We start from the raw sequence: 25,642 nt of genomic DNA, 5'->3' as shown, positions 1-25,642 counted from the left end.
TCGACCTCACCAAAATGGCGGAAAGCCTCGTCGGCCGTTGGCCAACATGGCGGCGCGTCGGTCCGTGACAACTTCCGCTTATGAAAAGCGGAAAGATACATTTCTTTTTGAGCTTATCTCGATGACGGAATACTTTTAGCGGCCTAGGCGCTGACGCCATGGACACGGATAAGCCAGCAAAGGTTTGACAAGCGCGTGTTTTATCGTCAGTCGGCGTTGAAATGCAGAACTTTGATGGCTACCGGGCTAGCCGAGCAGCTAAAAACACGGCGTTCATTTTTTTTTTGGAGGGGGGGGGGGTTTGCTTGCGTGCCTGAAAGTGTGTTTGATGTGCACGTCCTCAGCTGGAGTTCGCGGTGCAGATGACGTGTGAGGCCTGTGGAGATCAAGTCCAAACCGCTCTTGAACACCAAGCAGGTTCGGAAACGACTTGACGATCTCCCCTTTTGTGCATGTTATGCCTTACAGCAAACGGTTCTCAAACCAAGGTCTCAGGACCCCCAGTGGTTCGTGGCATGGAAAAGATACACCCGGACTCAAAGTTTGTTTGTTTGTGCGTGCGTCACAATGTGGACTGCGGCCTGTTTTTGCCATACTTTTAAGTAGTAGTTATTTGTTAAAAGCGAGAGAGCGACAGACCTTTTTGTCAGCGCAGGACCACGGATCGATATTGAGTGGAATTCAGTTGAATTTGGTTGGTTCTTTATCCGCAAATGTCGGAAAACAAAGTGATTCCCGTGGCATTGAGGAGATTGTGAGGGCACGCTTGGAAATCAAATTCCCCCCTGGAAGGTTGAGAACCCCACTTGACCCCAACGCGCACCGTGGTGAATTCTTATCCATTTTCTTCTCCTTGTCAGGCATCTCTTCTGTCAGCGTGGATGTCGGCGACGGACGGGTCCTGGTGGAGACCTCCCTGAGCAGTGGCGAGGTGCAGGCCTTGATTGAGAGCACCCATCGTCAGGCTATCCTCAAGGGCATGGGGAGCTCCGAGGAGCACGGCGACCTGGGCGCCGCCGTGGCCATGTTAGCCGGCAAGGAGGGGCGGGTCCGGGGCGTGGTGCGCTTTCTGCAGCTGTGCGAAGAGCGCTGCCTGATCGACGGCACCATCGACGGCTTGGAGCCCGGAGCCCACGGCCTCCACGTACACGCGCTCGGCGACCTCACGGACGACTGCCTCAGGTAGCCCCCAATGCTGGCGAGCCAACTGTCGCGCATTTCTACTTTGGCTGTGAGACGGGGAACTTTGTCTTTGCGCCACTGTGGCGAATGTCCAAATTGCGCTACTTGGCAGCAAAATATCGCAGATTGTGTGACTTGAACGGTCCCCAGTAAATCCAGCCTGTATGACGATGTTGGCGGTCATCTGTGTGCAGCTGCGGCGAGCACTTCAACCCGTTTGGAAGACACCATGGGGGCCCACGAGATGCTGAGCGGGTATGATCTTCCTGGGTGTGTAGGTGTGTGTGAGAACTGTTAGTTTCGGAGTGAGAGAGACATTTTGGTGCTTCTACAGTAAGTGACAAACAGAAAAGTGGAGCAAAAAACCAGACGGTCGTGATGATGAAAGCGCAGGGAGACATTGGCCGAGCAGCAGGTGAAGAAGAAGAAGAAACGAGGAGGACGTCTTTCAAGCACTTTGTCTTTCTTGAATTTGCTTCATGCGCAGCACAAGAGAACAATGAATGAAAATAACAATCAAGTCATGGAAAGGAAAAAAAAAATAGGATGCCCAATGAAGCAGGAGGGTGGCAAACATCATCTCAAGGCCTTTTCACACTGCACTTAGCACCCGGCTCTCCGTTAACATGCCCATTATTTGCGTATGTGGCAAAAATGAGTTGAGAGCGGACGCGTCTTTGGCACCGAGCGAGCGCGCGGTGGAAAAGGGGCTTCACCAACTTTGTTGTTGTCACGCAGCACGTTGGCGATCTGGGAAATATTCTGGCTGGACCCGAAGGCAGAGCGTCGTTCAGACTGGAGGACAGCCAGCTTAAAGTACCGCTCACACACACACCGAACACACACGCGCAATATCTGAATATCAAGGCGTTGGTGACCGGCTGCAGGTCTGGGACGTGATCGGGCGGTCTCTGGTGGTGGACGCCGGGCCGGACGACCTGGGCCGCGGTGGGCATCCGCTCTCCAAGCTGACGGGAAACTCCGGTGCCGGGTAAGCCAGCGGTCAGGCGGCAAAGATTCCCAGCGGGCGCTCAGGCCACGGTGCTTTCGTGCTGGCGGGCAGGCTGGCGTGCGGCATCATCGCCAGGTCGGCGGGCCTCTTCCAGAACCCCAAGCAAGTGTGCGCCTGCGACGGACTCACGCTGTGGGAGGAGCGAGGGCGGCCCATCGCCGGGAAAGGCCGCAGCAACCTCTGACGCCGGATCGCGCGTGAAGATAGGCCCAGCCGGTCGTCATGCCGCAAAACGTCCACTGTCTTAAAGCTCCAGAAAACATTGAAAGTCACAAGTCCTGTTCCAGCGCCATATTGGACTGGTCAAATGGCTTGATGGAAAATGCGACTTAAGACACTTCTGTCAACTGCTGTTTTGTTTTTTTTTTCACATTAAAAGAGGTCTGAACAATTTTCTACGCGTCTACTTCGTTTCAAACCATAAATCAGTTCAAAGTTGGAAAAAAAATGAAGACATACGCATGAATAAATACACGAGCCTCTTTTTAGAAAACGAGCTAAACGAATGTAACAAAGGCGACAGGACCGTTCAGCGTGTCAATGCTGAATGGGCCACGTGACCCTTCAAACTCAAAAGGCTTCCCCCCCCCCTTTGGTAAGTGGCCAACTTGAAGAACTCGCTCGCTGACTAGACCACACCCCTTAAAGGTACACATCAACACGAGGTTTGTGTCACTTCTGGCTTGATGAGATGTGCGTTTTTGACATGAACTTGGATGTGCGGCAGTACCTTCCTCTCAGGAGTTGTGCTGCAGACGGGTGTCGCATGAAACCCTGGCCTCAAAATTAATTTTAATTAATTAACATGTCATGGTCACAAGTTTGAAACCGCTATTTTCAGACAGATGCCAGTACAAGTATTCACTCTTTGATCCTCTTGACACAGCGCACTGATATCTCTCAGACTTTTGATATCATTTCATTTAAATCAATGCCAAAAATGAAGAACAAAGACCTTCCTTTTTAAGACGGATGTTGATTTGCCAATGCTTCAAACTGCCATAGTGGAGCACCTGGAGAAGAACACTTACTCCACAACAAACTATGATCGTATCTGTGGTTGGTATCGGCAACCCCCACGAAAATCAGGCTGCTATTAGCATTCGGCCGTCCCTATCGCAAAAGAAAAAAAAATAGTGCAGATCATCATGTAACCTGCAAAGGTCGAAGTGCTTCCCTGCCACGTTGTCAACGGCGCTGTAAGTTGAATTTGCCCCTCAGGGATCTTTTTTTTTGTTTTGTTTTAATTCAAGAAATGTTTTCGGATATTGAGTGCCATAAATACAAAACGAATTTAGTTTAACGTACCACTGGAGATTATTTGCTTTTCTTGCTGGTTCCCACCAACAACCAAAGTGGAAATGAACATTGTTTTCGTGGGATCGGTGCCATGTAACATGTTCAAGAACGAGAATATACCGTATATACAGTATATTTTTTTTCTTTCAAAAACGAGAATAAACTTCGAATCGAGTGAGAGGCCTGACGTGGCCGCACGCGCACAGCAAGTACGTGAGCACGTACGTACGCAAAGTACGTACGTACGTACGCCCAAAACCCCTCCCCCTCCCCCTTGAATGCCGGGCAGTCGGGCGGAAGCGGCCGCGACCATTTTGAAAAAGAGCAGAAGCACCAGCGCGAAGGTAAGATGGTCGATTGGAACGTTTCTTCCTTCTAACGCACGACGCTTCCCCGTTTCTTGGGTCGGGCCCGAAGCCGCCAACTCGTCGAATGTCGGCGCAGGCTGCTCCTTTGTTCCGGTTCTTCGCGTACGCGTGATCGACGTGACAGAGCCAAGTGGTCTCATTGTGTGCGTGCGTTGCTTTCTGTTCGACTTTTCGACGGCGTTTGTTTTGTTTCTGTGCCCCCCCCCCCATCCATATTTTGTTGGCTCACGTACGCTCGCGACGCCGGCGAGTTGTTTGTTGGCCGTTTTGTCGCCAACTCGAGTCTGCGTCGACGCCAGTGTGATGAGTCAGCGTCCGGTGACGTCATCAACACGCCGCTCTGAAGAAGCTGAGGGAGACTGTCGATTAAAAAATAATATTAACAATAATGAGAAGAATAACCGATGCGCTGCGCTTCCATGTGGCAAGGAGCAGGAGAGCTGCTCTCGCAATCGTGTGTTGCAAGCACTCGGAAATGTCGATGTATTGGAGAACCTGCGGACCTCATGAATTTTGGGGGGACATAAAAGTTGACTGTCGCGCACGGGTGTCAAAGTAAAGGCCCGGGGAAGTGGCCGGTGACAAAAAAGGAGTTTGACATCACTGCTGTAGAGCAACAGTTTCAAGTTGAAGGTTCACCACCAGTCGTTGAAGGTTGTACTCCACTAGAGAAGAAGAGCGCTAGGATGAGATGAATTGATGAAAATTAGCTTTGGGGTAAAATGGCCAGCGCATCTGTGAAACGTATTGAAACCGTGCCTCGGTTCCTTCGAGATGCCAAGTAACGGTGTGAACTTAAGTCGACACTACAACGCCGGGGTTCCCGCGTCGCCCTCAAGTCTGAAAAGGCTGCGATGCCCCACTCAAAAATCATAAAAATACTGTATGTTGGCGTGTGACCACTGAGAAGTGACTATTGTCAATTATCTGCCCCCCCCCAAAAAAAAAGAATCACTTTGAGAAAGAAATGATTTCTGACTGAGCGAATAACTCTGGTGGCAACCTCGCCTAGTCCCAATAGCAGAACCAACAAGACAGTGATGCACTTTTAGATTAGATTCTGAAAAGCCCTCTTTTTGGGGGGGGGTTGAGGCGAGGAACAACTTTTGGGCAACATGTGACAAAATTGGAAGTATTGTTCAGACGGTCAGGCAACCGAGTATCGGATCGATTTGAACCAGGACCAACAAAATCGCAATCATTCACATTGTGTCCTAGCCCCCCACGTCCGTCTGTTGGCGGACGTCCCTCTTATTATGAAAGCGCTCAAGTATCCTTCTTCCCATTGCCCTTCAAGTGTCAAAAGTTTAAGACCCAAGTTGGAGACTGCGAAGGCGATGAGTTGGCAGGATGGGATGTACAAGGGCTACTGGAACCAAGCCGCCGAGAACAGCAGAGGCCCCAGAATTGAGCCCTGTGGAACGCCCCATTCTTGAAAGCTTTGTGCACGTTTTATGAAAATTGTTCTTCCGTGAAGCAACGTTTGTTTTGTAACGTGGATGGCTTCTTATCACCAGGGAAAGTAGCGTTGCAGTTCAGGTGGAGAGCTCCTGTGTCGACAGTTGCAAATGTATATTTTTTTCACCAAAGTAACCGTCCCCCCTCTCTCTCCTCCCCACGCGCAGCACCATGGACAAGGGCCAAACGGTGAAGCTCTTTGTGGGCAACCTGGCGCTGGACGCCACCCAGGAGGAGCTGTCGGCCATCTTTGAGCCCTACGGTCACGTGGTGAGCTGCAGCGTGCTGCGACAGTTCGCCTTTGTGCACCTGCAGGGCGAGGGCGCCGCCGAGCGCGCCATCCGCGAGCTCAACGGCCGCGAGTTCCGCGGGCGCAACCTGGTGGTGGAGGAGTCGCGGGGGCGGCCGCTGCACTCCACCAAAGTCTTTGTGGGCAACCTGAGCGGCATGTGCACCACCGAGGATCTCCAGCAGCTCTTTCAGACTTTTGGCAAAGTTCTGGAATGCGACAAGGTCAAAGGTGAGCCCAGACGTGACCCCCCATTGCGTATCTTACTGAAAATGGCGTCGGATAATTGGGCATTTGAACCCAGGGCCTGCTTCCGACCGACCGTCCGTTTTCTGAACCGCTTACCCTTTGGGAGAAACTTTCAAGCAAGTTCTTTTCGCCGGACAGGCAACTCTCGCGCTATTTTGCCGCCATTTTGCTGCGACTTGCCTGCTGCGAATCAGCCATTTTAGATTTAGATTTAGATTTTTTTGCCATTTGATTCTACGGGAGGGAGGCTTGACTACGAAATCCAGAATCCAGACGGTTTGGTCGGGCTTAGGCAAAAAATCGTATTTCTTAGACCTCCCAAGCGGCAATGAAAATTCCGCCCCGATCCAAACGGCGCTCGGCTCATTGCGGCGTTCCTCTTTGCTAGGCTACGCCTTTGTGCACATGGAGAACAAGGAGGACGCGCTCCAGGCCATCGAGGCGCTTCACGGCACCTCCTTCAAGGGGCGGCCGCTTTCGGTGGAGCTCTCCAAAGTTCAGCCCAGCAAGCAGACGCCCACGGGCAAGATCCCCTGCGTCAACTGCGGCAAGCAGGGCCACTACGCCGGCGAGTGCCCCGTGGGGAAGCCCACCCTGGAGCAGTACCAGAGCCAGGCGGCGGTGCTGGCGGCGGCGGCGGCGGCGGCCGCCGGCCTGCCCCTGCAGGTGCAGCAGAGCGTGCACAACTCGGTGTACAACACGTCCACCTTCGACCCCACGTACGCCGCCCTGACCGGCATCACCACGGGCACGCGCACCGACGGCAACCCCGTCAACCCGGCCGTCTACGGCGCCCTCGCCAGCCAGGTGTACGGCGCCAACGTGGCCAACCAGCTGTACGGCTCGGTGGCCAACCAGGCGGCGCTGACGTCGGGGGCCGCCCAGGTGTACGGCTCGGTGGCCCCCAACCTCTACGGCCAGGTGGCGGCCGGTCCCGCCGCCGCCGCCGCCGCCGCCTCGGCTTACTACGCGCCGGCCATGGCCAACCCCATCTACCTGACGGCCGCGCCCGGGCTGGAAATGCAGTCGGCGGCGGCCGTCAACCCCGCCTACACGGTGGCGCAGGCCATGTCGCCCGCCTACGCCCACATCACCGCCATGGGCGCCGCCGACCCCGCCGCCGCCGCCATCTTTGAGGCGGCCAGGCAGGCCCATTATTTTGCCCAAGGTCAGCAGGTGGTGGCCGAGCCGCAGGCGGCGGCCAAGTCGGGCGAGCGGGACCGCAGCCCGCTGCGACGGACCGCCGCCCCCCTCCTGCCGGACCCCATCATGAAGCCTTTCATTTACCAGCGGGCCAAACCGCGGCGCTCCCTGCTCCCGACGCCCGCCGGCCGCGCCGCGGAGGAGGCGGCGTCCGAGGCGACCGAGGACCACGTGGCAAGGTAGGACGTCGTCTGCCCGCCGACGCCGACCTCCAGCTCGTAGTTTGCCTGCGCCTTGTTCTTCGTTTGCAATTGGCCAGTGGAAAAAACAAAACAAAAAAGTGACTGATTATTTTATGTGGTTGTTTTGGTTTTTTGTTTTTTTTTTAAAAAATCCAACACGACAAAAAAAGTCCCCGACCGCCCTGACAAATTTGGATGGGATTGAAAAACGGGCCACGGGCCAAGTTTGATTTTAACATGAAATCAGGATCAAGTTGAGCAGGAAGTTTGGTCGGGAGCTCTAGGCCGCCGGCATCACGATCAATCAAAGCGATCGATCAACTCTCTCCGTAACAAGATTAGCTTTTACTCAGCCGGAGACCCCCCCCATCCCCCCCGGATAAAAAATGATAACGATGGCGGCGGCGTATGTTGCACCCTCACTTCAACCTGTTCCTGGTTACATTTGAAGACCCAGTCATTATTGCGGAGGGGGGGGGGGCGCTTTGTTCACTTGGGGGTCTTGTGTACCTGCCAAAACACTCAAGACTGTCAACTCGCTCATTGTTATTTTTTTATTGTTCTCCATCTGTTGTACTGTTGAGTAAAAAAAAGAAAACAAACAAAAGAAAATGCTTTCATATTTTTCTATTGTTAATCTTTTTCATTTTGTTTCACAAATTTACTTCATGTTTAATAAAATGTTGAACTACTCTCTAGTTTCTGTAGTTTTCAGTACCGCTGCTTTCAAAAACAAATTGTGATGATTGAAACAGGAAAAAAAAATAACCGTGATTCCAATTTTTTTTGTCCCTTCACTGTAGCAAATTTGATCTCAGATGTAAGCACACACTTCATATTGTCAGTGTAGAAGGAAAAAAGGAAATTGCGAAATTTACGATCAGCATTCACTTTGACTTGCATCCATTTCTTGGAGAATGTCTTTTATTTTGCTTGCTCCGTCTTTCATTTTGATCACTTTGACCTTCTCTTCCAGCATCAGAGCTCTTCTTGTCTTGTTTTGGAGCCGTTTGTGGCGAGTTGCTGTTGCCGTTTCCCAACGAAGCAGTAGAGGGCGCTGTTGGTTTAGACTTTGTCATAGTGAATCTCGTCGCGAGGCAAGAGCAGAGAAAAAGATTTCGTATAACGCAACAGGGGTGTTTTTTTCGTTGTGTGGAGGGCAGGAAAGTGGGAATAGTGTTAATGCGTGAAGATTTTTTTCACACCAGGGGGTATTTCGCCCATGTAGGTTTCATTGCAGAGGAGTTTCACCGTACTTGTTTGTAGCGGTGGGTTGGAGGCGACTTGACCACAGGCTCATGTCCGACCCCCGGGTGTCGTCTTAGCAAGCGGCGCAGCTGCGTCTTTGCCGATTTCGAGCGTCATTGTGCCGTTTGGTGACCACACTAAGAGAGAGGGAGACAGTTGGGAGGGGGGAAAAAAAGCAAAGGCTCGAAGACCATCTCCCAGCAGCTTGATGTTCCTCCGATGACGGTTGCGCAGATCCGCGGAACCGGAGCCCGCCTCCCGGGACTGTAGCAAAAGAGGGCAGAAGAAGTCGAAGGGGACCCGCGAGGTCAAAGTGGGTCCGTGTCCCGAGTTGAGCCCAAGCCGACTTGGCGCGGAGGACGCGCCGCAGCGCATCTGGGAGAAGGAAATCCGACACGGGTCTGGCGGCATTTTGGTCCGAACGGAAGGAACGGCCACGGTTGAAGTCCGAAGGCCCTTGTCCCGAATCGGCGGCGCGTCTGCAAAACTAATCAGTCACTTTTGCGTTTGGGATGCGACGGAGGGATGACGGGCGTCTTGTAACGCTGTGGTGTTGCCTGCCCTCCCCCCGCAGATACTATGCTGACTACTACCAGCAGCTGCAGCAGTACTCTCCCTTCCAGTACGCCTACCCCTCCCCCGGCGCCATGGCCGCCATCTCGGGCGTGCAGGCGCTGCCCGCCATGTCGGGGCAGCCCGTGGCCGCGCTGGACGCCCTCAGGCCGGTGGTGCCCGCCGCCGCCATGGCCGCGCCCAGAGTGTATGAGCCGCCGTTGCCGCCGACCACCCGCAAGGAGTCCGTCCTCCGCCGCCCCGAACTCTCCCTTCACACGCCTGAGTCCCCCTTCCGATAGTCCGCCCCCACCCCCACCGCCCGACCCCCCCCCTCCTCCGCATCCCCCTCCTTTGCTCCGTTCCTCCTCCCACGGGCCGCCGGGTGTGCGTTTGTTTGGGGGTGCCGGTGGGGGCCATTAACCTGCTTGACCAGCTCGCCCGTCTTCCGCCGTCGCGGGGGGGCCGGCGGCACTCTCGCAAACTTTGGGTCGCGGGGCTTTGGAAATGCGCCGCGGAACCTTTGCGGCCGACCTCGGTTTTGGCGCACCCGAGTTCAACTGGTCACGGCGCGCACGGCCGGATGACCACATTCGTCCGAGGCTGATTGGAATCGATGAGTCCCCCCCGCCCGTGAGATTGCCCAATGACGCGTCGGACGATTTCGTTCCGGACGCTTTCCTGCCGATCGGCGTGTAGTTTCGTTTTTGTTTTAGTCCGTCGCAAATATCCCGAGTTCGATCGGCAGTCCGGTTTCATGGCAATTTGTCCACAGGCCGAAATCGTCCTTTCAAAGTAAAAGAAGTTGACGTCATTGGAAACGCTCATGGAAATTAAAAAAAAAACAAGCACGTGCGCTTATTTCAAGTCCAGATGTCGAAATTTCATTTGAGGGCGATTGCGAAATGTCACCGGAAAGCCGAATGCCCCCAACTTTGTGACGAGCGCCCGTTGACCCCTTTTTTTGGAGGGGGGGGGGCCAGTAGTGAGCCGCCTCCACGACTCGCCTGTGTTGAGGTCCTCAAGAAGTTAGGTTCTGTGCCACTCGTCATCCTCCCACGTGTGTGTTCAAGTGCAGGGGGGGGGGTCTTTCCTAAACAAGTTTTTCTATTGCCTTATCTCAGCTCGTCGAGTCAAGAAGTCAGACAAGCACATGCTGGGGTGGGGTGGGGGGGGGGTTGTCAAAGCACACAAGAAGCTTTAGTTTCTTCTCTCCCACCGCCCCCGCTGTTGTCATGGCAACGCAAGAAGCCACTGCCTCACCTCCTGATTTCTATCCAGCAGCTCCCACCTTAGCCCTCATTTCACCTCCCATCCATGGATAGCACCCCCCCCCCTTTTATTTTGATTGTGTTTTTATTATTTCCTGTCGGTTTCTGCCGTGCATGTCGACTTGGGAATGCGCAGCTGGACTCGGTGCCTCCGCAACAAGTACGTGAGGGGGGGGGGGGCTCGCTTACGTTGACCTCGCACGGAAGACGCGCCATTGAGTTTGGTGGGGGAAGGGACTCTTATCTTCCTTGACTCCAAATGCCATCTATTTGTTCCCCCCCCCCCAAAAAAAAGACATTTTTATTTTTCTTAACGATCTGACAGCTGCACATAGACACGGTGTTCCCCACCCCCTGCCCCCACCCCACTGCAATCACCCAACTGCCTTGCTACGCCCCCCCCCCCCCACCATGTGGTGGTTGCATCCTTTGTCGAACTTTGCGGACTCTTTATGTTTTATTTGTTTGAGGGAATGCTGGGATTGCCACGTGTATCCAAACTTTGAATAAACCTTGGCTGGCTGTTTGCTGCTGACTAAAGGAACACAAAGCTTGCGCCATGTACGCTCTTCTTCTTCTTCTTCATGCAGGGGTGGGGGCGGGAATGCCTCGGGTGGGTGCGTCGCGTTTTGTGTGTTCCCTGTGCATGCGTGTGCCCCCCCCAACCCCAAATGGCCACTAACTATGTCAACTGGATTAGGTGACCCGGATGGCGGCTTGGGCGCGGAAGACTTTTTAGCACGGCGTGAGTCGTCGCCGAGGTAAACCAACGAAGCTTTTGCCCCCCCCCCCCCTTTTCCCTCTCATTCTCTTCTGAGCCCACCCCGCTCGCATCGACAAGCCGCCGCCTCTCCCGTGCGTGCGTTGTCACAAAAGGGGGACACGGACCCACTCTCCCTTCCCCGAAAGTTGCTCCCAGTCCGCCGCATTCGCCGCCCTCGCACCCAAGCCCCGCCCACCGCCGTTCACGCCCCGCGCTTTCTCCCGCCGCTACCGTCGCCGCCACCGGCTGGGAGCGCCGACTGGTCTCTCTCACCGCCTCGCCGATAGATGAGGGGATGCACATGAAAAGGGGCTATTTGTGTGTGCGTGTGCACGTCGAGTGACCCCCCCCCCACCCACCCATTTACGGTGAGACATCCCTTCCACCGCCGTCACTCGCTTGCTGTCAAGAAATGGGAGCCTTGAGGAAAGCCAGCGTTTCTTGTGGAGCTAAGATGCACGGTGTGTTTGCGTCCCGCTATTTGTTGCTGCCCCCTGGTGCTCGGATGACTTTGTTTTGGGATGAGACGATGCCTTAGGTCATCATGAGCGCCGGCGCTGGCGCAAATGGCGACGGTGGTGGCAGCGTGCCGCCGCGTCAAGGCGGGCACGCCCATGTTGAGCCGGCTAACAAATTGTGACAGGTACGGGTCGGCCAAGACCCCCCCCCCCGGCCTCTCATCAGCGTTTCCGGGCCACTGTCGTCACTCGGTTTGCCGACTCCCCTGCTTGGATGAAGCGGGCGGCTGGGGTGGACTTCAGCTCAGCGAGGGAACGCGCTCATTCAAGTAAGTCGTTTTCATCCACCAAGGACGGAGGAAAACTTTTCCGTCGCTGGTTGCAGCTCTACAGATGATGTGTGTGTGCGTGCACTGCAGCATAAGGCCCGTCATCACCTTTTGTCTCATCCAAACATCGAAAGTAACGTTATGACGTCTTAGCCGACATCGAAAGTGCAGGAGTGCTGCTGCCTCAAGTGTCTAACCCCCCCCCCCTCCCCCTTACTAAAACGCGCATGTAAATGGCCACAGGGGGCGACGTGCCAGTATGCAGTGAAGAAAGTGCAAACACAAAACAAGCACACAGCAGGAAAATTGATGGCATGCGTGTGACGGGGCATCCCGAGGCGCAGATCGGGCCGCCGCCACCCTGCTCGTCATCAACAATGGAGGCTGGAGATGGAAGCGGCCGCCCTCGCAAGGTGAGTGATGTCGGGAACCGCAACGGCCTGCCGTCCGAGAATCGTAAGCTGTTGTTTCAGGAAAGGCTGAATAAAGAATGCAATGAAAAGAAGCGTCTGTGGCCCGTGTTTCTTCCCGCTCCTCCTCTCCGGTTCGCGTTCTTTGGGGGTTTCTGTCATCCGAAAGGAAAGTCCCGCCCCCATCTTTTCCCATATACCGTAAATGTCACCCTCTAATGTAAACTAGGAAGGCGGATGAGAGCATCCAACATGACCCGGAGCACTTCAGTCTCACGAGGCATCCACAACCGGTTGCCACAATCACACCAATTTGAAAAATTCAATTAGCCTAGCGTGCATGGTTTTGGACTGGGAGGGAACTAAAGTACCCAGAGAAAAGCCACTCAAGCAATGGGTCGCAGATCTGACAGGAGGCTCAGTGTATCTAATTTGGTATTCTTCTGGTGTCGTGATCTAAAACACAGAAGCGTGACTAAAGCCCAACGCCCCCCCCCCCCCCCCCCCCCCCCAGCTCTGGATCTGCTTGGAATCTCGTCTCAGTGTCCTCACAAATGTACTTGATGCGAAATCTCAGGCTTTTTATAGTCGCACACGGAGCTGCTCAAGCTCTGACGCGATGCCGTTGGGATGGGGGGGGGGGGTCAACAAGTATTCGGGCCCCAATCCGGCATGTTGTCGGAGCACACCCGAGTCAAGCGATGGCTTGTCGCTCGGGTGTGCTCCGACAACATGCCGGATTGGGGCCCGAATACTCGGGTGTGCCGGAGCAGGGACGGAGACGGCCGCCTACCTCTGCGCCATCTCCAGATGGCCGACATCGATAGCTCGCTCCTAAGAATAGACGGCTTCTTCTTCTTCTTTTTTTTTGTGTGTGGAGTAAACAAGAGATGATCTGCTCCCGGAATGGAGTCGGGGATGGCCAACCCATGCACCGGCTCACGCGCCGCAGTCACCCAAACCATTTGGACGATTTGAAGTGAAAGCAAGCGTCCGAACGGATGCGGAGTGATGATGCCGGGCGATGATTGGATCACTTCGCCCCCTTGCCGCCCGGAACAAGGCGGGCGGGCGGGCGGGCGGGAGCTTTCCGGCGGCGAATCATGTCCCAAGTTTCTGCGTGCGCTGACGATGAGACTCCCCCTGCGAGCAGCAACAGGTGCACATGGGAGAGCGCGCGGGGAGGAGGGGGGGTGGCTGTTGGGAGGGATGGGGCGCGGCCTCGGGGGGCCCTCCCACCGGCCCCTTTTTCGGGCCACGAGCCTGACCCTCGGCCCCCCGCTTGACGGCAGTCAGTCGGTCAGTGCGGAGCACGGCGTGAGCGCCCCAGGACGAGAGCCGGTGTCCCCCCCACCCCCATTCTTGTTGATCTCTTTTCAGCGGCCACCATGACGACGCTCGAGAGCCACATGACGTACACCATCCACCACGAGCAGACCTACATGACCCAGGAGGATGACTGGGACCGCGACCTGCTGCTCGACCCCGCCTGGGAGAAGCAGCAGAGGAAGGTACGCCCCCCCCCCCCCCGCCGTCCGTGAGTTTGTGCGCCAGAGGTCGAGAGCGAGAGTTTGCAAATTTCTTTCTTTCTTCATTTCAAACGTGTTTGCCAATGACGTGTTTGTCTTGCTGCTCGTGGTGCCAAGTCGTGGCCGTGAGGATATTTTTGGTCTTGGAACTGTCTCAGTGTTGTCTTTCACTTGGCCCCCCCCCTGCCCCAATCCACCCCCCCCCCCCCTTCCTAGGAGTGTCTAAATATAATCGTGTCTTCGGCCTCTGTCAGCCTAAAACTTCACTCCGCTTCGATTTGGGTTTTTTTTCGCCCCCCCCCCCTCACCGGTGGCCAATTAGCACACCTGTGACCCGCTCCTCCCTCGAATGGGGGGCTTGTGACGTCACCCTGACAAAGTTGTTTCTGGCACCAGACTCAAATTGGCGCACCCGCAAGCCGCTCCCGACTCGAGTGAGGCGTCGGTGACGTCACAGCCCGAGCTGGGGGGGGGAGTATCCGAGGCTGGGAGGGGGGCTTTGCGTGTTCCGCTTGCTGTTGTGGATGAGATGAGCCAAAGTGGCTAAGAGACAGGTGGGCTCACTTCCCGCTAAGACCACTCGCCATCCGGCTCTCCGAAACGATCCCGATCCAAGTAGACCAGGAGTCCAGGACCCCGGTAGTCCTCCTTCAAGTGACGTAGAGCTGGTGAAGAGGTGGCTCGGCTGGGTGGGGGGAGGGAGGGAGGCGGGCGGGCGGGCGGGCGGGCTGCTGGCGAAGTGACCTCATCGCAAGAGTTGAGAGAGCGACAGGTGCGAGCCGCCGAGGGTGGCGGGCAAGCTTTGGGCGTGAGGGCTGACTTCATGGGGCCTTTTGCAAGACGCTAGCTAGCGGGAGTGCTTGGGCACGCTCGTCATCCCCCCCCCCCCCCCCCCCCCCGATCCATCCCTTCCTCTTGGAGCCGGCCTCAGGAATCTCGCCTTCTCAGCTGTCCGCCGGTGTCCCATAGCGACCCGATTTAGCTCGGATGCACCTTGTCCGCGCACACGCGCGACTTGGCCTAGTGGCCCGAGAGGCCCGCGTGAGGAGTCTGTCTAAATTTGGTCATGTGTGGCAAAAGGAGCCCCGCACCTGCCAGGACCCCCGGCTGGCCGCCCTCCCAGGGGGGGGGGGGCACATCAAATGCGAGCGGCGCCCTGAGAAGTGACCTCAATTCGGTGTCGGGTGACCCGCAGAAACGGCCGTCCTACTGTCAAACGTTTCGCTTGATCAGACGGGCCCCGTCGGCGAGCAAAAAGTCCGCTCGGCAGCGCGATTTGAAGGCAAGCGTGTTTGGATGACGTTTTAACGTTAGCGGCGGGGGCCCAAGGAACCGGTTCGCTGGGCGGCCCCGCTTACAACGGCCAAAGCGGTCTCACGCCCGTCCAGATCCAAAAACGTTACCAAGTGTCGATGAGTCACAACACAATTCAAGACTGAGTAGAAAATAAGTCCAGCTCGGGTTTGTGACAGTGAAATCTGCAATCATGAGTCTTGCACGTCGCCCTCTCAGAAATCCGAGAAAACATTTGCAGGGGCTCGCAAACGACGCCCATGTTTGCACTTCCTGAAAGCGGCGCTCCGCGCGTCCTCAAACAACAAGCCTCGCTCGCACGACTGAAACTGGAAGCAAAGTGGCAATGGTGTGGTGTCCCGTTTGGAAATTCATCTGGTGTGAAAAGGAAGGAATGAGTCCAGAGAGAGCTCACGTGAGAGGGTTGCAGCGGTGCACAATTGCTCCTGCGCGCATTTTAGAGGCAGGACCACTTCCCGCGCGGAACAAACGCTAATGGCGAAACCACAGAAATTTGATGGAGGCGGCTCGGATCATCGTGCGCGTGCCTGTTCTGAATCCGGTGCTGCGCCTGCGTCAGACTTTCACAGCCTGGTGTAACTCGCACCTGAGGAAAGCCGGCACGCAGATCGAGAACATTGAGGAGGATTTCAGGAACGGTCTCAAGTTGATGTTGCTTCTGGAGGTCATATCAGGTAAGCGTGGCCAGCGGGCTAAAAGCCGGGCCGAGGCGCTCGCGTCAGGACGGCCCGGCTGACGTCGCGTGCGTGCCTGCGCCGGCAGGCGAGAGGCTCCCCAAGCCGGACAAGGGAAAGATGCGCTTCCACAAGATCGCCAACGTCAACAAAGCTCTGGACTTCATCTGCAGCAAGGGCGTGAAGCTGGTGTCCATCGGCGCCGAGGGTGAGCGCACTGCCGCGCGTCGTCGCCGTCGCCCCCCCCCCCCCCTGAGACTCGAGGATGACAAAATGGACTTGACCTGTGCGTGTGCCCTCCCAGAAATCGTCGACGGCAACGTGAAGATGACCCTGGGAATGATCTGGACCATCATCTTGCGCTTCGCCATCCAGGACATCTCTGTGGAAGGTGCGTCCGCCTCTACACGCGGGGACCCGTGACCCCGTGACCCCGTGCGGGGGAATCTTGAAGCGCCGCTCGGCCGCAAGTCCAACCAGGAGGAAATGGAAGATTCTGCGCGCTAGCTGTTAGCTTCACCGGATGACAGCCCGAGTCGCCCTTTCTCATACCCGCATTGAGCTACTCTGTCAATCGTGGCGTCCGACGGTCGGGTGCGTCGCGCGCTAGTTAGCTGTCGCGGTCACGCCGGCCGAGTGACTCGCAGGTTGAGGCTTTCGCCGACTTTGACCGCCGATTGTCAAATTGTGCGTCTCCCGCTTTCAAGTGAAGAGCTGTGCGTATGCTCGTGTGCCTTGGTGCAGAGACGTCTGCCAAGGAGGGTCTGCTGCTGTGGTGCCAGAGGAAGACGGCTCCCTACAGGAACGTCAACGTGCAGAACTTCCACATCAGGTGGGTCGCCGAGGGGATCCGTCCCCTTCCGGTCCCGTGCCGCTGCCCTTTTGCTGTCCATCCCTGATGCTTTCCTCCCGGTCTTCCGCCGTCTCAGTTGGAAGGACGGCCTGGCTCTGTGCGCCCTCATCCACAGACACAGACCCGACCTCATCGACTACTCCAAACTGAGAAAGGTGCCTGCTTCCCTCCCTCTCCTCCCTCCTTCCTTCCTTCCTTCCTTCCTTCCTTCCTTCCTTCCTTCCTTCCTTCCTTCCTTAGTATCTTTCTTCCTTCCGTCCCTCCTTCCTTCCTTCCTTCCTTCCTTCCTTCCTTCCTTCCTTAGTATCTTTCTTCCTTCCGTCCCTCCTTCCTTCCTTCCTTCCTTCCTTCCTTCCTTCCCATGTTCCTTCCTTCCTTCTTTCCTTCCTTCCTTCCTTCCTTCCTTCCTTCCTTCCTTCCTTCCTTAGTATCTTTCTTCCTTCCGTCCCTCCTTCCTTCCTTCCTTCCCATGTTCCTTCCTTCCTTCTTTCCTTCCTTCCTTTGTTCCTTCCTTCCTTCCTTAGTATCTTTCTTCCTTCCGTCCCTCCTTCCTTCCTTCCTTCCTTCCCATGTTCCTTCCTTCCTTCTTTCCTTCCTTCCTTTGTTCCTTCCTTCCTTCCTTCCTTCCTTAGTATCTTTCTTCCTTCCGTCCCTCCTTCCTTCCTTCCTTCCTTCCTTCCTTCCTTCCTTCCTTAGTATCTTTCTTCCTTCCGTCCCTCCTTCCTTCCTTTGTTCCCTCCTTCCTTCCTTCCTTCCTTCCTTCCCTCCTTCCTTAGTATCTTTCTTCCTACCGTCCCTCCTTCCTTCCTTCCTTCCTTCCTTAGTATCTTTCTTCCTTCCTTAGTATCTTTCTTCCTTCCGTCCCTCCTTCCTTCCTTTGTTCCCTCCTTCCTTCCTTCCTTCATTCCTTTCTTCCATCCTTCCTTCCTTAGTATCTTTCTTCCTTCTATCCCTCCTTCCTTCCTTTGTTCCCTCCTTCCTTCCCTCCTTCCTTCCTTCCTTCCTTCCTTCCTTCCTTCCTTCCTTCCTTCCTTCCTTCCTTTTCTTCCTTCCTTAGTATCTTTCTTCCTTCCGTCCCTCCTTCCTTCCTTCCTTCCTTCCTTCCTTCCTTAGTATCTTTCTTCCTTCCGTCCCTCCTTCCTTCCTTTGTTCCCTCCTTCCTTCCTTCCTTCCTTCCCTCCTTCCTTAGTATCTTTCTTCCTTCCGTCCCTCCTTCCTTCCTTCCTTCCTTCCTTAGTATCTTTCTTCCTTCCTTAGTATCTTTCTTCCTTCCTTCCGTCCCTCCTTCCTTCCTTTGTTCCCTCCTTCCTTCCTTCCTTCATTCCTTTCTTCCTTCCTTCCTTCCTTAGTATCTTTCTTCCTTCTGTCCCTCCTTCCTTCCTTTCTTCCCTCCTTCCTTCCCCCCTTCCTTCCTTCCGTCCTTCCTTCCTTCCTTCCTTTTCTTCCTTCCTTAGTATCTTTCTTCCTTCCGTCCCTCGTTCCTTCCTTCCTTCCTTCCTTCCTTCCTTAGTATCTTTCTTCCTTCCGTCCCTCCTTCCTTCCTTTGTTCCCTCCTTCCTTCCTTCCTTCCTTCCGTCCCTCCTTCCTTCCTTTGTTCCCTCCTTCCTTCCTTCCTTCCTTCCTTCCCTCCTTCCTTAGTATCTTTCTTCCTTCCGTCCCTCCTTCCTTCCTTCCTTAGTATCTTTCTTCCTTCCGTCCCTCCTTCCTTCCTTTGTTCCCTCCTTCCTTCCTTCCTTCATTCCTTTCTTCCTTCCTTCCTTCCTTAGTATCTTTCTTCCTTCTGTCCCTCCTTCCTTCCTTTGTTCCCTCCTTCCTTCCCTCCTTCCTTCCTTCCTTCCTTCCTTCCTTCCTTCCTTCCTTCCTTCCTTCCTTTTCTTCCTTCCTTAGTATCTTTCTTCCTTCCGTCCCTCCTTCCCACCTTCCTTCCCTCCTTCCTTCCTTTGTTCCTTCCTTCCTTCCTTAGTATCTTTCTTCCTTCCGTCCCTCCTTCCCACCTTCCTTCCCTCCTTCCTTCATTTCTTCCTTCTTTCCTTCCTTCCTTCCTTCTTTTCTTCCTTCTTTCCTTCTTTTCTTCCTTCTTTTCTTCCTTCCTTCCTTCCCTCCTTCCTTCGCTTGTTGGTGGAGCTCCTCCCTGCAGGAGAGTTGAAAAGAGTCTGCACTCCTCTCAGGCCGTCTCTTGTCACAGTTGAGGTTTGTCGCCCGCAGGACGATCCAATCGGCAACCTGAACACGGCCTTCGAGGTGGCTGAGAAGTTCCTGGACATCCCGAAGATGTTGGACGCCGAAGGTGAGAGTCGGCGTCGGTTCTGTCCGCTTTTCACCACGATGACGCGTGTCCTTGTCGGCGGCTCGAGCGAATTGCGATCGGCGCAGCGAGCCTTACGCGGTGCCGTCCGGCCCAGGGAGAAGGTCAAGTCAAGTCAAGAGTATTTCTGGAGCACTTTCAAACACCCATGGCCTTAATATCTTCATGAGAAGGCGTCTTTCTTGCTCAGTGGGACATAGATCCGGCAGTCATCTGCATAGCAATGGAAGGGAATACCATGTTTCCTTAAGATGGAACCCAATGGGAGCAGATACAACGAGAAAAGCAGAGGCCCCAGAATTGAGCCCTGTGGAACACCACATGACAGTGGGGCAGTTCGTGACTCAGAGCAGCCAAGGGTGACACAAAAGGTTCTGTCAGCTAGATAGGACCTAAACCACTCGGTGCTACTAACCAGATCCGCTCCATCAACGCCTTCCCGCCCAGGTGTCCTGCTGGCTTGGTGGCGATTGTATTTTTCATCCTTGCGTCTCAATACAAGTGGGCGGACGGTTGCTTTCCGCCCCACCGGACGTACATCCCGTGGCATCTGTCGCCTAACAAGCGTGTCGCGAGGGTCAATAGGCTAACTGCGGATGTGGCCCTTCAGACATCGTCAACACCCCCAAACCAGACGAGAAGGCCATCATGACCTACGTGTCCTGCTTTTACCACGCCTTCGCCGGTGCCGAGCAGGTACGCTTTTGTCGCCGGGGGAGGGGTCAGGCACTCGCGGGCCGCCACGTCTGACCGATCCCGTCCGGCGCGGGCAGGCCGAGACGGCCGCCAACCGCATCTGCAAGGTGCTGGCGGTCAACCAGGAGAACGAGAAGCTGATGGAAGAGTACGAGAAGCTGGCCAGCGAGGTGAGAAAGGCCGGCTCGCGTCGTGGCGCGCGCTTTTGGTCTCGGGCCGCCCTCGAGCGCGCACTGCCTTGTGGGCCGAGCGCAGCTTCTGGAGTGGATCCGCCGCACCATCCCCTGGCTGGAGAACCGCACGGCCGAGCAGTCCATGCGCGCCATGCGGCAGAAGCTGGAGGACTTCCGCGACTACCGCCGCGTGCACAAACCGCCGCGGGTGCAGGAGAAGTGTCAGCTGGAGATCAACTTCAACACCCTGCAGACCAAACTCAGGCTCAGCAACAGACCCGCCTTCATGCCCTCCGAGGGCAAGATGGTGTCGGTGAGCGCGCGGCTCCGCACGCCCGCACGCGCGGCGAGCGAGGCACGAGTCACTGGCGGCCGGCGTTTCGGTCCCGCAGGACATCGCCAACGCCTGGAAGGGTCTGGAGCAGGTGGAGAAGGGCTACGAGGAGTGGCTGCTCACGGAGATCCGTCGCCTCGAGAGGCTGGACCACCTCGCCGAGAAGTTCAAGCAGAAGTGCACCATGCACGAGTCGTGGACCGCCGGTCGGTGCCCGTCGATTTGCGGCCATCGGTGTGGCGATGACTCGTGACCGCAGCCCGGCCTCGCCCCGCGCGCTTTCAGGTAAGGAGGACCTGCTCTCCAGGAAGGACTACGAGTCGGCGTCTCTGATGGAGATCCGAGCGCTGATGAGGAAGCACGAGGCCTTCGAGAGCGACCTCGCCGCTCACCAGGACCGCGTGGAGCAGATTGCCGCCATCGCCCAGGAGCTCAAGTAAGACCGAGACCTCGGCCCACCTCCACCGTTCTGGCCGTCATTCTCCGTGTCGCGCCTCAGCGAGCTGGACTACCACGACGCCGCCGTGGTCAACGCCCGCTGTCAGGGCATCTGCGACCAGTGGGACAACCTGGGCACTCTGACCCAGAAGAGGCGCGACGCTCTGGAGGTACCAAAACCCGCCCGAGGTCCGCCGTGGCCGCCGTCTCCGCTAACGCGGGCGGCTCCTCCCCGCAGCGCGTGGAGAAGCTGTGGGAGACCATCGACCAGCTGTACCTGGAGTTTGCCAAGAGGGCGGCGCCCTTCAACAACTGGATGGATGGCGCCATGGAGGACCTGCAGGACATGTTCATCGTCCACAGCATCGAGGAGATCCAGGTGCGCCGCCAACGACCGCGCGCCGTCCGTTATGCGCCGTCCGTCGCTCGTCTTCTCGCGAGGCTGAAGGCCGCCTTTCCTCGCCACCGCCGCAGAGTTTGATCACCGCCCACGACCAGTTCAAGGCCACGCTGCCCGAGGCCGACAAGGAGCGCATGGCCACGCTGGGCATCCACACCGAGATCGTGAAAATCGCTCAGACGTACGGAATCAAGCTGTCCGGCATCAACCCCTACACCAACCTGACGCCCCAGGACATCAGCACCAAATGGGACACGGTGAGCCGGCTCGGGCGAGCGGCGTCCGGTCGGGTCACGCTCTCTTTGTGACGGCCCGGGTGTCGGTGTGCAGGTCAAACACCTGGTGCCCCTCAGAGACCAATTGCTGCAAGAGGAAGTGGCCCGACAGCAGGCCAACGAGCGGCTCAGGCGCCAATTTGCCGCCCAAGCCAACATCATCGGACCTTGGATACAAACCAAGATGGAGGTAAGGGCCCAATTGGGAAGCGGTCTGAGCCCTGAAGCTCCAGGGCCCAAAAGTGAGACCCGATCCTTTTTCATCTTCGGTCGTGAGGTCGTTTTTTGCTGCCGAGCGATCTCATGCATTGATTGGCCGTTGCCATGACATCTTGGCCATGTCATGGAACTTTCCGCCGCCCCCTCCCGCCTCCCCCGCTCCGGTGTAGGAAATTAGCCACGTGTCTGTGGACATCGCCGGCTCTCTGGAGGATCAGATGAACAGTCTGAAACAGTACGAGCAGAACATCATCAACTACAAGTCCAACATCGACAAGCTGGAAGGCGACCACCAGCTGAGCCAGGAGTCGCTCATCTTCGACAACAAGCACACCAACTACACCATGGAGGTAACGTGCGCATAAGGTGGCGGCGGGCCCGTGGGCAGGCCGTGGTTTTTGTCTTTCGTTTTGTTTTCCTTGTCCAGTCCGCTAAGGTCCCACTTGATCCTCTGCAGCACATCCGTGTGGGTTGGGAGCAGCTCCTCACCACCATTGCCAGAACCATCAACGAGGTGGAGAACCAGATCCTGACCCGTGACGCCAAGGGCATCAGCCAGGAGCAGCTCAACGAGTTCAGGGCCTCCTTCAACCACTTTGACAGGGTGAGGCGTGTGTGACGGACGCATGCGGTGGACGTTCCGTTGATTGATTGATTTAAAGAAAAAAAAAACTACGTTTAACAAAGCGATGGGCCACGAAAACCTTACGCTAACTGGAGCGCTAATGAGAGAGAAGCGCTCCAGTTAGCGTAAGGTTTTTAGCCTTCGAGCGCTAACTATGGCCATCGAGGACTACGAAGCGTCCCGTGGCTGGCTTAAAGGTTTATTGCATGCCAGGAAGTATTTGTTAGTGTCGGATTCAGACGAGGACGGACATTGCATCTGAGATCAAATTTGCTACAGTGAAAACCCCCTGCTGTGAAAAATGTCTCGCTGCAAACGTGATTTCGTTATAGTGGAGTTTCAATGTATTTGTCTTTTGTAGAAAAGAAACGGTATGATGGACCCAGACGACTTCCGCGCCTGCCTCATCTCGATGGGCTACGACCTGGTGAGCCTCACCCGGTGCACTGGACTGCTTTGGCCATGTGTTCTCTTTTCAATCTATTGTTTACTTGCAACAGGGAGAGGTTGAGTTTGCCCGCATCATGACCCTGGTGGACCCCAACAACACTGGCGTGGTCACCTTCCAAGCCTTCATTGACTTCATGACCCGAGAAACTGCGGAGACCGACACCGCTGAGCAAGTCATGGCCTCCTTCAAGATTCTGGCCTCAGACAAGGTACACGCGCATTGATGAGCATTTACAATTGTGTATACACACGCACACACACACACACACACACACAGTGTATGCAAAAATAAAAATCCACTGTGGCTTTTTCACCGGCAAGACAAAAAATGAGGTGAAAACGCCACCGAGAAATCAATGTCTTCAAACTCGTCTCGCTCAGCCGGCGGCAACGTAAGATGGCCGCCGCCGGCGTCACGCCTCTTGGCGGCAAGCCCAAAGAGCAAGATTCCTTGCGGATCGAGTCTGCGCACAACGTAAAGCAACGTTGCTTTGAATGTGACCAACTACTATGGTCGGATTTACATTTTCAAAAACCCGAATCGACATGGCCGCTCGAATATTTGCTCAGATTTGAGTTTTGAAAGGGTTATTGACTGCATGTCAACGTAGCCGAGGATTGTGAAATGAGCAACTCCTGGTCTATTTCATCACCTTTTCCACATCCCTCAATTTGAAATTTGAAAAACTTTGCACCGAGCAATCTACAACTAACCCTGACGTGAGACAAGAGTCACCCTATGCGACCGAGCACTGAGAACGTCCCCCCTCACCCCCAACTCAGAACTACATCACAGTGGAAGAACTCCGCCGCGAGCTTCCGCCCGAGCAGGCCGAGTACTGCATCAGCCGCATGACGCGCTACGTCGGCCCCGACAGCTCCGCCGGTGCCCTGGACTACATCTCCTTCTCCAGCGCCCTCTACGGCGAGAGCGACCTGTGAGGCCCGCCGGGAGGCGTGGCCGCTCCGGCAACTTGTCTTTGTTGTACCGCCTATTTACACACACACGCGCACACACGCACACGCACACACACACAATGCCCCACAGCGGGTCTGGAGGAGGGATGAGAGCAGCGAGGTGATCAGGAGTCAAGTGTTGTGGGTAGCTCCAGGTGTAAATAAAGCAGCACAGGGAATGACGATAAGTGGATCCTCCTTTTTTTTTTTTTTTGTGTGTGTGTGTGTTGGGAGTCTTAACGAGATGTGGTTGGAAGGTTTCTGACGGGCTGATGTGTGACCTTCGACTGTGCTCCCTCCTCCAGCGCCCCCACTAAAATCCACATCAAAGCTTTTGGAAACAACAAAACTTGAAATAAAACCTTGTCAGATTTGAACCATCACTGCACAGCGTCTTGCTTCTTCCTTGAGCCGTGCGCGAGTGTGTGCTGATTTAGCCCACCAAGCCAAGGAGGGAGGGTCACCCATGGCTAATGGGGACCAGAGAAGCACAGCTCACAGACCCCTCGGATGGTCTAAAATGAGCATTTTGGCCTTATTGTTTATTTGTAGAAAATGGTCAAAATACCCCAAAACACGTCCAGGTGTCTTATCTTTACTGATTACATCCAAGATGCAGTTATCGTCATTTGGAGCATTTATTTGTCAAAAATGGTCAAAATACAAAAAAAAAAAAAAAAGAATACTTCAATAAACATTGTAGATCAGGGCTTGGGAACCTTTTTGGCTAAGAGAGCCATGAAAGCAAAATATTTAGAAATGTATTTCAGTGAGTCATGTGTGTGTGTGTGTTCCCGCAGGGTATTTTGATGCGAACGTAGCATGACGCGTGTCAAAGTGCCGCTTTACATTCGATGGTTTCATCGATGGTATTTTGTCATTGCAAATCACACACACCGCACAAGCCGTTCTCTCCACAAAAGCGAATCGAATCCTTCAGTCCACCATACTCCTCTTTTTTTCTTTTCGCCATCTTATTCGTCAAAGGATTAGCTTTGAGCTAATGCTCAAAGCTAATTAGCATTAGCTCAAAGCTACGGGCCGATTCATGGTTACCCAACAAGGGCCAACGTAGGCCAGTCTCATCCAATTAAAATTGCTCCTGCCGCCAACCGCGGCCTTGAACAAGACGTGAGCGGTGAAAAATCGATGGATGGATCAAAGAAGCGAGAATATTTTGTTTTTATCTGCGAGCCAGATGCAATCATCAAAAGAGCCACAGCCGACTGGCGAGCCATCGGTTCCCGACCGTCAGATTTATTTTTGAGAGACGTCTTTGAAAGGAATGATCTTTTTCAACATTTTTTTCCCTCATCCACCCATCTGTTCATTTTCAAAATGCGCATGTGTAACGGAGTGCTATATTGCGTTTATTAAATGATGACGGAAGTGACGCAACAGCGCACGGTATGGCACCAGCTTCCCGCCGTAGTTCAGGCAGAGCTACCAGGGAAGTCACAGGGTAAGTCAGGTTTCATCGACGGTCCGGATTCATTTCTAGTTTAATTACAAGATTTCACTTTGTTTTCCCTTTTTCTACGGCGCTGTGTATTTAATGAGTTCCCGGATTTGTTCCGAGTCCACATTGCTTTTTGTGTCGTCATTTCATTTCAGTTTTGTCGAATGAAAGTTTTTATCCATTGAGTTAACAGGTGTTTTTCTTTTTTGTTGCGCAGTTATTTTCTAGACTGAAAAGCCCCGTGACTTCGCCTATCTTGCCATACTGTGTTGCAGGTAATGCTTCTTTCCTTTTGATTGTACTGTACATAGTTTTTCGTGTTGTTTTTCATTTGACTATCAGTGTGGCTGGCGTGTTCCCGCGCGGTTCGTCGCCGCCGCCATTGTGCAGCCGTTCTGCTGCGTGATGCGTTCAGCGGCATCACGTAGATGCCAGTGAAAGTGAGTTTTTTTCCTTTTATTTGTAAATAGATAATATACGATCGCCTATGTTGTATATTTTGATTTGTTGTGCATTTAGCTTCTTGTGGATGATGTTTAGTTCAGGCAGAGCTACCAGGGAAGTCACAGGTTATTTTCTAGACTGAAAAGCCCCGTAACTTCTTGCCATACTGTGTTGCAGACAATAAAAAAGGGAAAAGCCCACAGCATCCTAGTGTCTGGTATTCT

At 54.8% G+C, this 25,642-nt stretch overlaps 3 protein-coding genes across 3 annotated transcripts; all 3 read left to right on the top strand.

Moving 5' to 3' along the window:
- Positions 1-23: 23 nt before the first annotated feature.
- On the top strand, positions 24-2,577 carry LOC127600835 (copper chaperone for superoxide dismutase-like). Its single transcript, XM_052065677.1, has 7 exons — positions 24-182; positions 345-417; positions 861-1,182; positions 1,377-1,437; positions 1,921-1,998; positions 2,070-2,173; positions 2,246-2,577. Exons 1-7 carry the CDS (start codon positions 159-161, stop codon positions 2,376-2,378), a joined length of 795 nt encoding a protein of 264 aa, XP_051921637.1. The 5' UTR covers positions 24-158; the 3' UTR covers positions 2,379-2,577.
- Positions 2,578-3,745: 1,168 nt separating this feature from the next.
- On the top strand, positions 3,746-10,863 carry rbm14b (RNA binding motif protein 14b). Its single transcript, XM_052065405.1, has 4 exons — positions 3,746-3,837; positions 5,487-5,839; positions 6,246-7,239; positions 9,065-10,863. Exons 2-4 carry the CDS (start codon positions 5,491-5,493, stop codon positions 9,342-9,344), a joined length of 1,623 nt encoding a protein of 540 aa, XP_051921365.1. The 5' UTR covers positions 3,746-3,837; positions 5,487-5,490; the 3' UTR covers positions 9,345-10,863.
- Positions 10,864-13,548: 2,685 nt separating this feature from the next.
- On the top strand, positions 13,549-23,903 carry LOC127600641 (alpha-actinin-3). The gene is made up of 21 exons (XM_052065346.1): positions 13,549-13,784; positions 15,676-15,790; positions 15,879-15,998; positions 16,095-16,181; positions 16,535-16,622; positions 16,720-16,798; positions 18,849-18,930; positions 19,559-19,644; positions 19,722-19,814; positions 19,900-20,130; positions 20,210-20,357; positions 20,437-20,587; positions 20,651-20,759; positions 20,828-20,968; positions 21,064-21,246; positions 21,320-21,454; positions 21,654-21,833; positions 21,941-22,087; positions 22,470-22,535; positions 22,609-22,767; positions 23,342-23,903. Exons 1-21 carry the CDS (start codon positions 13,662-13,664, stop codon positions 23,498-23,500), a joined length of 2,682 nt encoding a protein of 893 aa, XP_051921306.1. The 5' UTR covers positions 13,549-13,661; the 3' UTR covers positions 23,501-23,903.
- The last annotated feature ends 1,739 nt before the right edge of the window (positions 23,904-25,642 follow it).

The sequence above is a fragment of the Hippocampus zosterae genome, chromosome 1 (assembly GCF_025434085.1).
Source record: "Hippocampus zosterae strain Florida chromosome 1, ASM2543408v3, whole genome shotgun sequence".
NCBI lineage: Eukaryota > Metazoa > Chordata > Actinopteri > Syngnathiformes > Syngnathidae > Hippocampus > Hippocampus zosterae.
The sequence above is the reverse complement of the archived record's forward strand: the minus strand, read 5'-3'. Positions and strand labels throughout refer to the sequence as shown.

Coding starts and splice junctions, on each gene's coding strand:
- LOC127600835 (XM_052065677.1), top strand. CDS start 159: ATGGACACGGATAAGCCAGCAAAG. Junction 183..344: donor ACACGGATAAGCCAGCAAAG/GTTTGACAAGCG, acceptor GCACGTCCTCAG/CTGGAGTTCGCGGTGCAGAT. Junction 418..860: donor CGCTCTTGAACACCAAGCAG/GTTCGGAAACGA, acceptor TCTCCTTGTCAG/GCATCTCTTCTGTCAGCGTG.
- rbm14b (XM_052065405.1), top strand. CDS start 5,491: ATGGACAAGGGCCAAACGGTGAAGCTCTTTGTGGGCAACCTGGCGCTG. Junction 5,840..6,245: donor GGAATGCGACAAGGTCAAAG/GTGAGCCCAGAC, acceptor CCTCTTTGCTAG/GCTACGCCTTTGTGCACATG. Junction 7,240..9,064: donor ACCGAGGACCACGTGGCAAG/GTAGGACGTCGT, acceptor CTCCCCCCGCAG/ATACTATGCTGACTACTACC.
- LOC127600641 (XM_052065346.1), top strand. CDS start 13,662: ATGACGACGCTCGAGAGCCACATGACGTACACCATCCACCACGAGCAG. Junction 16,182..16,534: donor CCAGGACATCTCTGTGGAAG/GTGCGTCCGCCT, acceptor GCCTTGGTGCAG/AGACGTCTGCCAAGGAGGGT. Junction 21,455..21,653: donor GGATACAAACCAAGATGGAG/GTAAGGGCCCAA, acceptor GCTCCGGTGTAG/GAAATTAGCCACGTGTCTGT.